The following is a 15,396-nucleotide window of genomic DNA, read 5'->3' on the forward strand; positions in this document are numbered from 1 at the left end:
TCCCATTTTATAGGGAGGAGGAAGGTTTTGACTTATCCAAGGTCAAACTAGAGTGGTGGAACCAGAATTCGCGTTCTTTGACAACAGCTCTTATGTAACAATGGAACGTTAATGACACTGTATGTTTTTCTAATTCTGCTTTAGGCTTAAAGATCATGAACATTGTTTTTTTCAACCAGTTTTTTTCTTTTTATAAGATAATGTTCACTCCTGTCTGATTTAACTATCTGCTCACTTTCTGTCCTCTTTACCAACCACGAGGAAGGAGAGTAAGAAGGTTACTGCTTCTGTGTTAAATGCGTCTTCTAAGTCTACGTTTATAGCCGAGCACAGGAAAAGGAACGGAACCCCCCTGGCTTTGTGCCTCTGCGGCAAACCGTGCCTCTCTCCTTCCGCGTCCATTCCGAGAATTCGCCTTCCCCCCGTTAACTACATTTCCCAGCGGCCCGCGCGGCCGAGAGCGCGGGCTCGACAGCCCTTCCTTCCTTCCTGCCTCCCTTTCTCGTCTATCAGCCGGTCGCAGCGTGATGACGCAGGCTCGCCGGGCGCTGACGAGTGACGGCGTTCTGGCTCGCGACCGCAGCGGCGGCCTTAGCAGCGGCAATAGACGCAACAGCGGCGACTGCAGGGACGACGGCGGCGACGACGACGACGGCGGCAGCGGCGGGGCGGGCGCTGTGCGCAAAGGGGAGGGGTAGGCGGGCGGCGCCGGCGGCTTCAACTGCGGCAGCTACACGGCTGGGGCGTGCGGAAGAAGAATCCCCATCAGCCGGCGGCCGAGTTAGGCCCGAGCAGCGCCGGGGGCCGCTCGCGTTGTCCTCTGTGGGGGGAATCTCCATAGAGACGGTGACACACACAGAGGCGGGCGTCCGCGGGAGCCTGCGGGACCGGAGAGCCAGCTCCTGGGCCTCTGTGGCCTCCCCCCCCTGCCCCCCCCACCTCGCTGCCGCCGGCGCGCGTTCTCTTCGCTTCTGCTCGCCGCCCCGCGGTTCCCGGTGGGCCTGGGCCCCCGCTGTGAGGGCAGCGCGGGCGGACTCTTGGGGGCTGGGGCCGGGCGAGGCAAGGCGGGGGGCGGGGGTCCTCTGAGGCCGCCTCTGCCTCTCCCGCCCCGGAGGGGGAAGCCGCAGAGGCTCCGCCATGGCCTCGGGAGCCGGAGGCAGAGGAGGGGGCGGCGGCGGCGGCAAGATCCGGACGCGGCGTTGCCACCAGGGCCCGATGAAGCCTTACCAGCAGGGGCGACCGCAGCACCAGGTAGGGGAGCCCCGGCGCCGTGTGTGAGGGGGGCCCTCGGGGCGGGGGGGTACTGGGCTGGCGGCGACGGGGTGAGCGGGGGGGGGGGCGGTCCTGGCGCCCCACGTGGAGCGTCCGGGAGGCCCCGGGCGAGGCGGCGGGAGCCGAGGCCGCCGGGGCGGCGACGGGAAGTGGGCTTGAGGACGGCCAGCCCTGCGGCGCACACGTGTGGCTCGGCCTCCTCTCTCCACCACCCCCCCCGTCCCGCACCCTGGCCCTCTCCGCCCCGGGGCTTTCCCCGGGCCGGAGCGCAGGGCGGGAACACAAGTCCGAGGCCCACGGTGGGCCCGTATTTCTGCCCTTTTTTTTTTTTTTTTTTGGCGGGGATTACGAGCTTGGAGGGGGGGGGCGGTAATTACTCATGTCCCTCAAGGGAAAAGGGAAAAAGCTGTGGCTGGGAGGGCCACCCCCTTCCCCCAACGCCTGCAGATTTCTGGTCACCCGCGTTTCAGCGCGTGCGGGGAGCGGGGCTGCCCCAAGGACTCTGATCCTCACCCCGCCAGGGTACCTACCTACCTGGGGCTTGGCGGGGGCGCTGTTACAGGGAAAGTGGAATAACTTCTTCTCCATCCTTTAAATTCTCCATCTCCCCGTGGCTCTCCCCGATCTAAGAGTCCTGGCTTATTTTTTTTCTTCAACCGGGATATCGTTAGTGGCACTGGGGCATTTTGAAAGTCCCTCTCCGCACTACGTCTTTTTTTCCGTCGCGAGACTTTTCCCTCCCCACTTTTGTCCAACCTTTTTCCCCCTCCTCCCCACACACACCCGCGCGTTTTATTTTGGAGACTAGAATTGGCCATTATGCACAGTTGACCGGGACTCCAGTTCTGATCTCATGCACAAAATATTTTAATATTGCAGTGGGTATTCTAGAAGTTTAGGTACTTTCGACACTACAGGAATGTTGGTGGTCTTGAAATTTAACCACCTTGTGCACTTGTGGGTGTTTGAAATTATAAAAATATGAGTTTATCCTCAGACATTTGATTCTGAGAAAGTTAAGTATCTTTAAGTATCTTTAAGTTAAGTATCTTAAATTAAGTTTTGCTTGTTTGTTACGGGGGATTGAGTGGGAAAATGTTGAAAACCTTCTAATAAAAGTCACTTATAAAACTTTTCACTGATAGTGAGGTAGGAAGTAAGTGTGGGCCTTAAACCTATAAAAAAGAGTATAGCAAAAGGGTCTGGTAACTTGTTGCATACTGTTAAAGGTAGACTTTTAGATTGCTTTATTCGGATGATAATAAATATTTAGCAGTTAAACATGTTTGGTGCTGTTGTTAAATTGTATCATTAAAAACAGAATTTTAAAAGTAAAGATTTGGGAGAAGTTTCCTAATAGTGAAATTTGTAGTTTATAATGTTAGGTAGCTCTCTACTAATGGTTACAAGTCTTGACATTACTATCACCTCCCACCAGTGTTCCCCCAGGTAGGCTTGGTTTTCAAATTTTCTTTGTGAGGAGCAAGATTAGAATTCAGGTCACAAGCCTGGCCCTTTAACCTAATCCTTTTGTTGGGAGGAAGTTTGACACATGTGCTTTTTGGTTTTTCTGAAAAAATAAATGTCTGAGTGCTTTCCTTAGGAGAAAGTTACTACATAAAAAATGAAATGTAAATACAGATCATTGGATGGTCTGGACAGAGTTTAGAAAGAAGCTCCTATATTCTAGGTGGCAAAAGCCAAAGTCACACCTTATTTTTAAATATACTTGGATAAAAACTTAATTTGAGGGAGATGATGCCTTAACAGCATAACACTTGTGATCCAAATTGTCTTAGAGCTGATATGATTTCAGACTGTGCAGTTTTATTTTAAAGTTTGGTAATTTATCATTTCCCCCTGTCTAAAGTATTCAGCTTATTGCCACAGCCATTTAATTGAAAAAGTACATTTGTAGCTATTGAATTGAGATTAAAGGTGGGAGTTTCTTAATCTACTCTGTAGGTATTATTAGTATTGGCTAATATGGTTGGATAGCATGACTCACGGACTCAATGGACTTGAGTTTGAGCAAACTCCGGGAGGTAGTGAAGAGCAGGGGAGCCTGGCGTGCTGCAGTCCATGGGGTTGCAGAATTGGACACGACTTGCCACTGAACAACAACAGTTAGTATTGGCGGTTACTACCAAAGAAAAGTATCCAGGCATATACAAAAGAAGATTTAATTTGAGGATTTTTTAAAATCTTAAGGATGTTCTTTAGTCCTTATCAAAACTTCTGTGAACTTGTAGACCACCTGCTTGCTGTCAGCTATCCTAGGCTGTCACCTCTGTGTTTAGCAGCAGCTGCTGAGTCATCATGAATAGCATGGAGCTTCATGACATGGCATGTTTTATACTGATGTATTTTGATTAAACGTCCACTGGTTTCTGGGCAAAAACAAAGTTTTTTGGTTGTGCAGCTGAGGACTGAAAGAATGAGAGATCTGGCTCAGTTAGTGGGTCTTTGCCATTGCTTGTCAGGATAACTGGCTTGTGTAGTCACGCAGTACCTGTGACTTTCGCATGTGTTCCACTGACTTGCAATTTCCTGTTTTGACTTCTGGTTTAGCTCTGCTGAGGTATATCTAAAGTTTACATTTTTTCCTTTTAACTTCTGATCTTTAAAATGGCATCTTGCTTGAAGTTGTGGAGAGAAAAATTCATTGTCAGTTAACTAACTGAAGGGTGGTAACTTAAGCGAATGTGAAAAACAGCACTGAATGATTAAGTTGATCATTTTCTCCTGCTTTCTTCCCTAGCCCTTAACTCTTAGCCCAGATGCATTTAGGAAATGGTATCATTCTTCTAGTGGGAGTGAACAGGTCCCTAAAGAGTATGTGGTTAGGTCTTGTTGCCTGTTCAGTCTCCTTTCCCATTTCCTTTTTATGCAGATTGTCAGGTCCAGAAAGTGAGCTCTGGAGAGGTCAAGCTGCTTTTCTTAATAGCCGCCACAAAAAGCTTGAGCCCATGGGCAAATCAGAACCTTGCCTCTTGAAGAATCTACTGCCACCTCCTGGTGAGAGGGGAACTACTTATTTTTGCCCTTGTTTGGGGGATGTGCTTCAGAGGTTTTGTCTTCTGGCTTGGAGCTAAGGGAATCCACTCATTTTATTTTCCTAGAGGCAGTTTGTCCTTCAAGTCAGTTTCTGCATTTAGCTATTTTTTTGGAGGGAGGTGAAAGCTCCTTTATGTATTCAGTAGCTTAGATCAGGAGTCTATAAAGTTCTTCTGTAAAGGGCCAGATAGTAAATATTTTAGGTTTTGTTCCTGCGTGTTCTTTGTTTTATAACTCTAAAAAATGTGAAAATTGTTCTTAGCTTGAGGCCTGTATGAACACAGGCTGAGGACTGAGTCTGGGCCACAGACTATGGTTTGCCTGGCACTGGTTTATAAGATTGTGTGGTTTTTGCTGTTTCGGTAGCTTCTGTGTGATATTTTGTCCTGCTTGGTATTGGATGGCTGAAGAGCATTCTCAGTTTTGAGAAGGAGGGATATTGAAAGATTGAATACATAACTCATCCCAGAAATCCCTGAGTTGTTTTTTACTTTTATCTTTATTTGCTGTATCCTAGATGTTTAATTAATACTGTCAGCAAAAACAAATGGACATAGTTGTTAGAAAAAAGTGCTGTAATCCACTCAGAGCATCTGGGTTTGAATCCTTGTTCTGCCAGGACTTGGAAAGTTCTCTCTGCTTAATTTACTCATCTGTAAAGTGGAAATCTGTTGTGAGGGGTTGAGTTAGATAATGTAAGTAAAGCTCTTAGAACTGGGCCTGCATATATAGTAAGGACTCATTGGAAACTGTTGTGGTTAAATAGAACCTTTTGATTTAAATGTTTAGTCTCTGATTAGTAGAGGTATCTTTCTTTTATATACCCAAATTCAATCTTTTATAGGCTTGTATTGGATTTTACGACTTGTTTTCTGAGTGATGAGGTCAAACCTTTAAACAGCCGTAAACTGTTTAAAAATATATTGTTTTTAACATTTTCCTCTTAGATGCCAGTCATTTAAGTGTATAGGAAAATAAATCCACATACTGTTTAATGCATAGTAGAAAATTTTGTTTGCGACGAGAAACCCTTGTGAAATAGTTTTATCAATTTACTCACCAATTTTTCTTATGACAAAAAAAGTCCAGATGTCTCTCTTTCCTGGAAAGCCCTTTGAGGCAATTACCTATCAGTTTGAAATAAAATGGTCTGATGTCACTAATTAAAACCATTTCATTAGGCACACAATATTACTGGAAAGATGTAATGTTAATGACCTTGTATTTTCAAAAACGTTTTACTTGTAGCTACTTAGCTTATGGTCATGGTTGTAATATATTTTTGAACGATTCTTCTGTGTTGGGAAGCCCAGTTGAAAAGTCTTGCCACCAGATACAATTTACGGTATTCACTGTTTGAAACAGGGTGATAGAATGCTGCTTCTGTCTAAATATATTTCAGTTTCCCTGCCCATTTGCTTGTGGCTTAATACACTTTTACATCCAGTTTCCAAACAGATTGTGAAAGGAAAGCGACAGTATCTTTTTGGGGTAACTTACGGTGGGTTAAATTGCCTTAGGCTTTTATTGGGTCTCGTGTTGCTAGTTTGGAAGGTCTTGTAGGGAATCCTTTTCTTGCCCTTGTTAGATCACTGTTAATTATCTATTAATTCTACTTCTGTAATATGAATCTCTAAAAATAAGAAACTAAGCCAGGTCATGTTTCTCCTACCTGAATTAGTGTTAAAGAGCCTTAAAGGAGGTTGAAAATTGTGGCCAGTTATAGTTTAAAATTTTTTTTTGGTTAGAATAACTTGTATGCTCATGTTTTCTGACTTAATCTCTTGACACCTGATGCAAAGAGCTGACTCATTGGAAAAGACCCTGATGCTGGGAAAGATTGAGAGGAGGAGGAGAAGGGGATGACAGAGGATGAGATGGTTGGATGGCATGATCGACTCGATGGACATGGGTTTGGGTGGACTCTGGGAGTTGGTGATGGACAGGGAGGCCTGGTGTGCTGCGGTTCATGGGGTCGGAAAGAGTCGGACACGACTGAGCAACTGAACTGAACTTGACGTTGAAAAGAAAAATGAAACGTATAAAGAATGGATGGAAATCATTTACGTGGCCGGAAAGATTTAGACTTGTTGGATAGGGAAAGCTTAACTGTAGGTTGTAAAATGTGACAACAGCTTGGGTTAAATTCAGATTATTGGAATCAGATTCAATATTACTGCATTAGAATTTGAGTACTTTCTAATAGATACATTTTTGAAGTAAGTAATGTAAGAATGGATGTATTAAAAACTGGAAATAACGGAAAGACTTAGAGTAGCATCTAGGTTTTTACTATTTAGTGTTAAAGATATTTTATAATTAGATATTCAAGTCTCACATGAAGTCTTTGGTTCTTAGCCCTTGTTCTTCACTTGGGGTGGATGGAGCAAGGGGAAAACTGATTAGGGAGTCTGTTTGAAATGAGACTTCCAAAAAGAGTGGAAAGGGAAGACTAGGGACATGGGAGCTGAGGGAGTACGGAGAGAGTTCACAGACCCCTGGAAGAAAACTAAGGGTCATTGACAAACTTCAACAAAATCTAGCCCAAAGAGCAGATAAAAATCAAAACAACAGTGTTTTCTGGGAGAATAGGGCCCCAGAACCTTCAAACTGAAGATTATGTTTAATATTTATAGTGAGAGACCCAGTAAAGTTTATGTGAGAAGAGATTTTATAATCTGAATTCTACTGTTTAATAGAGGATAATGTGAAGAAAAGAGTTGAATAGAACTGAGATCAAAAAAACTAGTAGGAACAGAGGACATGTAAGAAGAAGGAAGTCTATGAGTGCTGATATGGAGAGTGTCCCTGCTTATTCTGAGATTGCAAATTGATGAGAAGATACATAGGCAAAGAATTTCTCTTTCAGTACAAAGGAGTTCTGCGTTTGGATTGTAGAAGAGCCTTGGGCCCTACCTCAGCCTTCTTTCATTAACCCTTGAACTCAGGTTCAATGTAATTCGAAAAGCTAATGTAGTCACAGTACCTTACAAATTGAATGTACTTAATATAAGGGTATAGTATTGAATTGAATTTAACTTCTGGCCCCCAAATTGAGTACTTGTTCTAAATCTCAGTGGCATCTTGATAAGGTTTTTGTTGTGGTTTGTTTTTGCCAAATGAAGAATCCTTAGTTCTTGGGGGAGAAACCCAATCGTTGTAACCTGTCTCGGTTTAAAGTTTTGCTCCTATAATCCTTGAATTCAGCTTCATTACTTAGGATCATCTAGTGTAGACTTTGCTTTGGGGCTACAAGAAGTATTTTTAAGATTTTAATACTCTGTTTTGTTGCTTTTTCTAAACCATTCATTAATTTTTTTCTTTGACTTTTCTTTTCATTTAGTTGGCTTTGTGTTATTTATCATTCCAGAGGATGGTTTGATTTTCCCATGCTCTTGGATAGTTTCACAAATTGTTTTTTGGAGGAAGGGCTATTAGCGTGGCAACGAAAATATTTAAACTGAAACTGTTACGCCAAGCAAATGTATTATTTATTTTTTGAATTCTAGGATTACTGATGTTTTTTTTTTTTTTTGAAACTTGCCACAGCATATCACATGTGGGAATAAGAAGTTGGTTGAGTATTGCATCCGTAGATAAACTAAAATCATGCAGCAGCTAATCTGCACTGTACAGACCTGTTGCTGCCTTCACAGAGCTGATCTTCTAGCGGAGATGAGAGATTTGTCATTACCATCCCACTTGACAGCTCACCTCCACTTGGGAAGTACAGGGCACTGTTGGTGCATGTGAGTGAGTGATGGTCCTAGATTTGGAGGATCAGAGAAGCTTTTCTTTAGGAAAACTACATCACGTTATAATGAAGCCTCTGAAAGTGGAGAGAAAGCTACTCTGGTAAAGTTGGGCTTGAGTATTCACTGCTTATCAGACCTTTACTCCATGTACTTCTGTTTCCCCCTCAAGGTTAGGTTGTTTGTATTTAATATACAAGACGGGGAATTCCCTGGCTGTCCAGTGATTAGGATTCTGAGCTTTCACTGAAGAGGTTATGGATTTGGTCCCTGGTCAGGGAACTAAGAACCCAGGCTGCATGGCCAAAAAAAGAGAGAGAGAATGTATCACAAAACGTTCTTTCTCCTGGGTCCATACCGGAAGCTGATTTACCCCATTCCTGGAAAGACCTGAAACGTCTTATCTAAATAACTCTTGAAAATGTTATTGAAATAATAACTTTTATCTCAATACGAAGGCCCTTATTTGGTAATACAATCAAAGAAACCTTTGGTAAGAAAATGATTTTTCCCTTTTTCTAGCTCTTCTTTTTTTTCCTGACTCCTATTAGTGACTGAAATTCATAAAAATTGCCAGCCAAGAAAGTGCTTCTCCAAATTTGAACGGTAGATAGGGTTTCTTACTCTTTGCCTTGTTCTCTGCGTGATCAGGAGATTTCTTTTCCCTAGCAGTTCTTTAGGGCTTCCTTGGTGGCTCAGACAGTGAAGAATCCCCCAGCAATGCAGGAGCTGTTCTTTAAACTTCTAGTATCTGGTAGTCAATTATTTACTATAAATAAATGTGTTAAGTCTTTCAGTTCAGTTCAGTCGCTCAGTTGTGTCCGACTCTGCGACCCCATGGACTGCAGCATGCCAGACCTCCCTGTCCATCACCAGCTCCCGGAGCTTGTTCAGACTCATGTCCGTTGAGTCGGTGATGCCATCCGACCATTTCATCTTCTGTCATCCCCTTCTGCCTTCAGTCTTTCCCAGCATCAGGGTCTTTAACAGTGTGTCAGTTTTTCTCATCAGTTGGCCAAAGTGTTGAAGCTTCAGCATCAGTCCTTCCAATGAATATTCAGGACTGATCTCCTTTAGGATGGACTGGTTTGCTCTCTTTGCAGTCCAAGGGACTCTCAAGAGTCTTCTCCAACACCATAGTTCAAAAGCATCAGTTCTTCAGCATTCAGCCTTCTTTATGGTCCAGCTCTCACATCTGTACGTGACTACTGGAAAAATCATAGTTTCGACTAGATGGACCTTTGTTGGCAAAGTACTGTCTCTGCTTTTTAATATGATGTCTAGATTGATCATAGCTTTTCTTTCAAGGAGCAGGCGTCTTTTGCTTTTATGGCTGCAGTCACCACCTGCAGTGATTTTGGAGCCCCAAAAAGTAAAGTCTCTCACTGTTTCCATTGTTTCCGCATCTGTTTGCCATGAAGTTATGGGACCAGATGCTGTGATCTTAGTTTTTTTAATGTTGAGTTTTAAGCCAGCTTTTTCACTCTCCTCTTTCAATTTCATCAAGAAGCTCTTCAGTTCCTCTTTGCTTTCTGCTATAAGGGTGGTGTCACCTGCATATCTGAGGTTATTGATATTTCTGCCAGCAATCTTGATTCCACCTTGTGCTTCATCTAGCCTGGCATTTCTCATGATGAACTCTGCATATAAGTTAAATAAGTAGGGTGACAGTATACAGCTTTGACATAGTCCTTTTCCGATTTGGAACTAGTCTGTTGTTCCATCTCTGGTTCTAACTGTTTGTTGGTTCTTGACCTGCTTACAGATTTCTCAGGAGGCAACTAAGGTGGTCTGGTATTCCCACCTCTTTAAGAATTTTCTGCAGTTTGTCATGATCCACACAGTCAAAGGCTTTGGCGTAGTCAATAAAGCAGAAGTTGTCTTTAATTGGGAATAAAATAGATTGAGAAGTATGCTTTTTTATGTTTTACTTCTCTCCTATGTTTAATTTTTCAGAATTCATACTATAAAGTAGATAGTTTTGAAAATTGATGCAAGTGGCATGGCATTTGAGATAATGTCAGAAATAGTTAATTTTGTTGTTAAGCTTATTTTCACGGTTATGTTTATCATGGCCTTAGCTAGGAAACCTGCAATTGAATTTTTAGATGATTTTAGTACAGTGTTCTTCAAACTTTAATTTGCATAAGAATCACCTCAAGAGCCTGTTAAAACAGATTTCCATTTCTAACATGATCTTAGGTGACACCAAGGCTGCTGGTCTGAAGACTTACAGTCTGAGGACCACTGTTTTAGGTTTTGGAACAAAAGGTTTGCACATGGATTCTCTCTCTCTCTCACATGTGCATGCACACACACACCAAATGATCAAAGGGGAATTTTGAAGGATTTAAGTAGTTATTTCAAGTCTATTAGATTAAACATTTATTAACAAAGTTACTGGAAGCTTGGACAGCATGTGCCAAGGACACTTCTACATTTGAGTCTTTGCACTTTTTGCTTCCTCAGTCTATAATACTTCTCTACTAGAAATGTGCAAGGCGCCTTCCTCACGTTTTATCAGGTCTTTGCCTGTATAAAACAGCTGCCCCGTTTTGCTTTCCTGCTTTGTTGTTGTCCATAGCACCAAATCACCATATTGTGTGTGTTACACGTTACACATTTTGTCTCCCTAACTTAGAATCTAAGTTCCAAGAGGGCAGGAACTTGTTCCCTGCTTTATCCCGTGTTCTTGCCTGACATGTAGTGTATGATCAATAAGTATTGATTAAATTAATTGAATGAAGTAAAACAATGTTCGCTTTTACCTCTGTGAGTTAGATAAGATTTTAAAATATTCATCAGGATAAGCCTCTTTCCTGGTCCATTTATGTACTGTCTTATAGAGATAAAAGTTTGATGTAACTTTTGGGTAATAAGTGCTTCCTGGGGAATTCCCTGGTGGCCTACTGGTTAAGACTTGGTGCTTTCACTGCTGGTGCTCCAGGTTTGATCCCTGGTCTGGGAACTAAGGGCTTCCCTTGTGGTTCAGTAAAACCTCTGCCTGCCATGTGGGAGACCTGGGTTCGATCCCTGGGTTGGGAAGATTCCCCTGGAGAAGGGAAAGGCTACCCGTTCCAGTATTCTGGCTTGGAGAATTCCACAGACTGTATAGTCCATGGGGTCACAAATAGTTGGATAGGACTGAGCGACTTTGACTTTCACTGGGAACTGAGATACCAACACACGGCCAAAAAAATGTGTTTTCCCCGAATGTAGCACATGTATTGTTGCTAAAGAAGATGAATCCAATGACCGGGCTGACTTTAATTTTCATATTAATTAGAAAACAAATTTAACAAAAGTACACTGCTCTATCAGTTAAGGACCCAGCAAGAAACAGTTAATTCCAGCTGAAATTTCTTTTAAGAGTCTGCTCAGAGATAAATGCTGGTGGTTAAAGGAATACATAGAGGCTAGCAGGATGCTCAGAGACTAGCAGTAGTGGGAAGCTGCCGCCACCACTAGGACTAGACAAATAAAGGGAAGAAACTGTGTAACTGGAGTGGAGCTAAGGCTGGCTGGCTGGAGCTGTAGTTTTAAAGATAGAGTGTTTGAGCAGAGAGAGCCCAGGAAGAGAGACTTCACTTTCCTTCCTCCTCTGATAGCTAATGACCTCCAGAGTCTCTCATGAGCCACTTTGTTGAGACAGTCATCGAAGATGGTGTCAGGGAAGTGCAAGTGAGGACTGGTACAGAATCAAATCTGTGATTTGGTAGATTTTATTGTGTAGAAAGAGCTGTTTATTAAGAGAAATACACTTCCTGGTGGCTTTCCTAGGGGCTCAGAGAGTAAAGAATCTGCCTTCAATGCTGGAGACCTGGGTTCGATCCCTGGGTTGGGAAGATCCCCTGGAGAAGGAAATGGCAACCTACTCCAGTATTCTTCGCTGGAGAATTCCATGGACAGAGGAGCCTGGCGGGCTACAGTCCATGGGGTCGCAAAGAGTTGGACGTGACTGAGCGACTGACACACACACACACAGATAGAAAACCGTTAAGTAACAGTACAGGTAAAAATCATGGCTAAAGTTGGGAAATGCTCAGGAAATAGTTATGTAAGCCACATTGTATTCAGCACTGTCTCCTCTAAGCTTTGTTTTTCTGATTGGTTACATAGTATTTTGATATATTTTAATTAGTGTCTGACTAGTGCTCCACATATACATGTTCCAGGTAACTGAATATTAAGATTTAAGTATACATAATTTTATTCACCTCTTGTAGAGATAATTGTATTGTGATTTCCTGAAATGTATTTAATTTCCTAATCTCTTTAACTAGATTGGTGGTTCTCAAAAATATAGCGTACACCAGAATCACTTGTGAGGGTCTGTTAAAACAGGTGAGTCCTACCTCCTGGATTTAGTCGGGCTGGAATGCGGCCTGAGAAGATGCTGATATAAACGGTGAAGGGACCACATCTTGGTAACCATGAGAATTAGGGTTTACTGAGCTTACTGTAACTTTTCTTGATTTTCTTGATGACTTAGGATCATTTACCCTGTAGAGGGGTATTGAAGCATGGGGAATATTTCCTTCCGATAGTGTTTCCAGGTCAGTTTTGGCATCCTTATTTCGTTATTTCTGTCAAGCACATCGTGCTTTCTTTCATCGTGCTGCTAGTATTTCCTCTCTCTCTCACTGTAATCTTACACTAAGCTGCTCTGCGCTGTGGTTAAATAAATTGGTTCATTTTAGTTTAAGAAAGAGGGTCTGCAAACAAAATTCATGAGTTTCAGTTACATCTATTTTGACTGTTAAATTTTTACTGGTTTATTCTCAACAATACCTACGCATGTGTGCGTGTTAAGTCGCTTCATTTGTGTCCTACTCTTTGTGACTCTATGGACTGTATAGCCCTCTGTGAGATTCTCCAGGCAAAAATACTGGAGTGGATTGCCATGCCCCCCTCCAGGGGATCTTCCCAACCCAGGGATCGAACCTGCCTCTCTTAACATCTCTTGTATTGGCAGGCGGGTTCCCTAATGCTGCCACATAAGTGACCTTTGGTTAAAGATGGTGTTAATTTAATTTGTGATGTACTTGCCTCCTTAGGTGAATAGAGATCACAGGAATCTCTTAACTACTTTTAGTAGCTAAATACCTTAGAGGAAGTCTACGCAAGACTTACTTTACATACTATACAAACTTTTCCTGCAGTGCTTCGTATCAGGTATGCCTTTTGGGTGCTTGCCTGGTGGTCCAGTGGCTAAAGCCTCCGTGTTGCCAGTGCAGGGGCTCAGCTCAGTCCCTGGGTGGTAACTAGACCCTGCAGCTACAGCTAAGGCCCAGTGCCGCCAAACAGTCAGCAGACACGTATGTTTTAAAGTATGCCTTTCTGAAAATTTACATCTTGAAAGCACTTTCAAGTATTTTGGAATATGGGGGAGTAAATAAATACTTAAATATAAATAGCAAGGTAATAAACGTGTGTTTTTATAAATACTGAATCTTGGAGTAGGTATAGAATCTTTGCCAGAAAAGCCAGTACTTTGTAACACTAGCATAGAGAAGGGGAGCAGTGAATTTGTGTTTTTCAATAGTATTCCATGGCTGTAGGTTTCATGTGTTGCTAGAGAGTTTACAGATCTGTTCAAAATGTCTCTTTGGAGCAAAAATAATTGCTTATTTCCTAGTCGTTACCTACACCTTTTCGGATAATCAGAAGATACTGTCCAAGTGCCTATATCAGAGGTATCTTCCATCTTTTCTATTGACAGGATTTTTCAAGTCCTCCTTGTCTTGGGTTTGCTTTCAAGCTTTATGTATACTACCTTAACTTTATTGGTTTTTTGTGCCTGCTGATTCATTTTTCCCCTTCTGTGACTTTCTGATCCTATTCTGTGAAAAAAACCGTTGCCTGAAACTGGCTACCTCACCCCAGGTTGTTTCTGCCAGCCTTTTTTCTCATTACTAATGACATTATCAGTGTATGTTTCTGTTAATACTTAGTAAATTGTGAAGTGCTTTCACATTATTTCATTTGATCTTCTTTATAATTCCTATCAAGTAATAGTAGGAAAGGGTGTTATTCTTATTTTACCCAGAGTAAATCAGAGTACAGCCTACTGACCCCAAAGTGCATGCTAGATATTCTGCAGCAGTTGTGTTTGTACCTTGGGCACATTACTTCGTTATTCCTCTTCATTCATCAAGTGGCACTGTTAAAAGCAGTTTTATAAAATTGTTGTGAGGATTAAATTGAATAATGTGTATAAACTGCTGAGAACAGCGTCTGCCGCATAGCAAAGCTATAGTGAACATTAATAATGCTGATAGTTTTTGTACCATAGCTTTTTCTCCCTTTAAAAGTTACTGTAATAAAATTCTTGGTTTTTAGGCAACATTTAATATAACAAAATTTTACCATCAATGAAAGTCTTAGATTTTTTTATGTTGCATTTGTTGTCTTACTGCCTTTTTATTCATCTAAATTTTTGTTGTTAAAGAGTGTACAGTGAAATATTTGCTTGAGGGAGCTGTTGAAGGTATTTATATTGCTTTAATATGCTGGGATCAAGATGGCTACCTTTTGTCTGGGATTATAGCATTTTAGTGCATATCTTACTACTAAATCTAAAATGTATATTGTTTAGTTGAAAGCCTGTTGGGGTTTTTTAACGATTAGAGTCATGTGGCCATTTGGGGCAGTTACTGGCTCGTGGATACATGCGTGTAGAAGAAAGAAAAAAGTAGGAATTTCGTAAAGTCTATAGAATTTGTAAAATGCATTATGTCAGTGTTAACTCAAGTAACTAAATTTAGGAAACTTTGTTGGAAATAGTTATATTTTGCTCGGTATGGCTTTCTGTACATAGGTACTTATTTTAAAAGATAAATTTCTAAACTGCCTTCCATGTTTTCCTCTTCAACAGGGCATTCTTAGCAGGGTTACAGAATCTGTTAAGAATATTGTGCCTGGATGGCTACAGAGATATTTCAGCAAGAACGAAGATGTATGTAGCTGCTCAACAGACACAAGAGAGGTGCCACAGTGGCCAGAAAATAGGGAAGATGACCATATATACTCTGATGAGAGCGCGAACATTCATGACGGGAGAATCACTCCTGAGCCAACAGGCAGTAATACAGAAGGTAAATAGAATGTGGATATTTTGTTTTGAATGATAGGTTTTCATGCCTTAATCTAAAATATTTTTATATTGCCTAGCTGTGGTAAATCTAATTGTGTAGTATAGAAACCATGTTGGAGAAGGGTGATGATCACCTTCAAATTGGTATCTTTTTAATTTAGCAGCTTTTTGTTTATTAAGGGAGGTTGAAATACTGTATCAGTTGAGCGCCAGCTCTGC

The 15,396-nt window shown here is 42.0% G+C and overlaps 1 protein-coding gene across 1 annotated transcript in view; it reads left to right on the forward strand.

Moving 5' to 3' along the window:
• The first annotated feature begins 610 nt into the window (after positions 1-610).
• The window catches only part of NUP153 (nucleoporin 153), a 72,227-nt gene continuing 57,441 nt past the window's right edge, over positions 611-15,396 (forward strand). Inside the window, exons 1-2 of the mRNA XM_027524822.1 lie at positions 611-1,251; positions 14,959-15,178. Of these exons, the coding sequence (XP_027380623.1) occupies positions 1,138-1,251; positions 14,959-15,178 (334 nt within the window). The 5' untranslated portion in view covers positions 611-1,137. The remainder of the gene's footprint in view (positions 1,252-14,958; positions 15,179-15,396) is intronic.

This window comes from Bos indicus x Bos taurus, chromosome 23, assembly GCF_003369695.1.
Source record: "Bos indicus x Bos taurus breed Angus x Brahman F1 hybrid chromosome 23, Bos_hybrid_MaternalHap_v2.0, whole genome shotgun sequence".
NCBI lineage: Eukaryota > Metazoa > Chordata > Mammalia > Artiodactyla > Bovidae > Bos > Bos indicus x Bos taurus.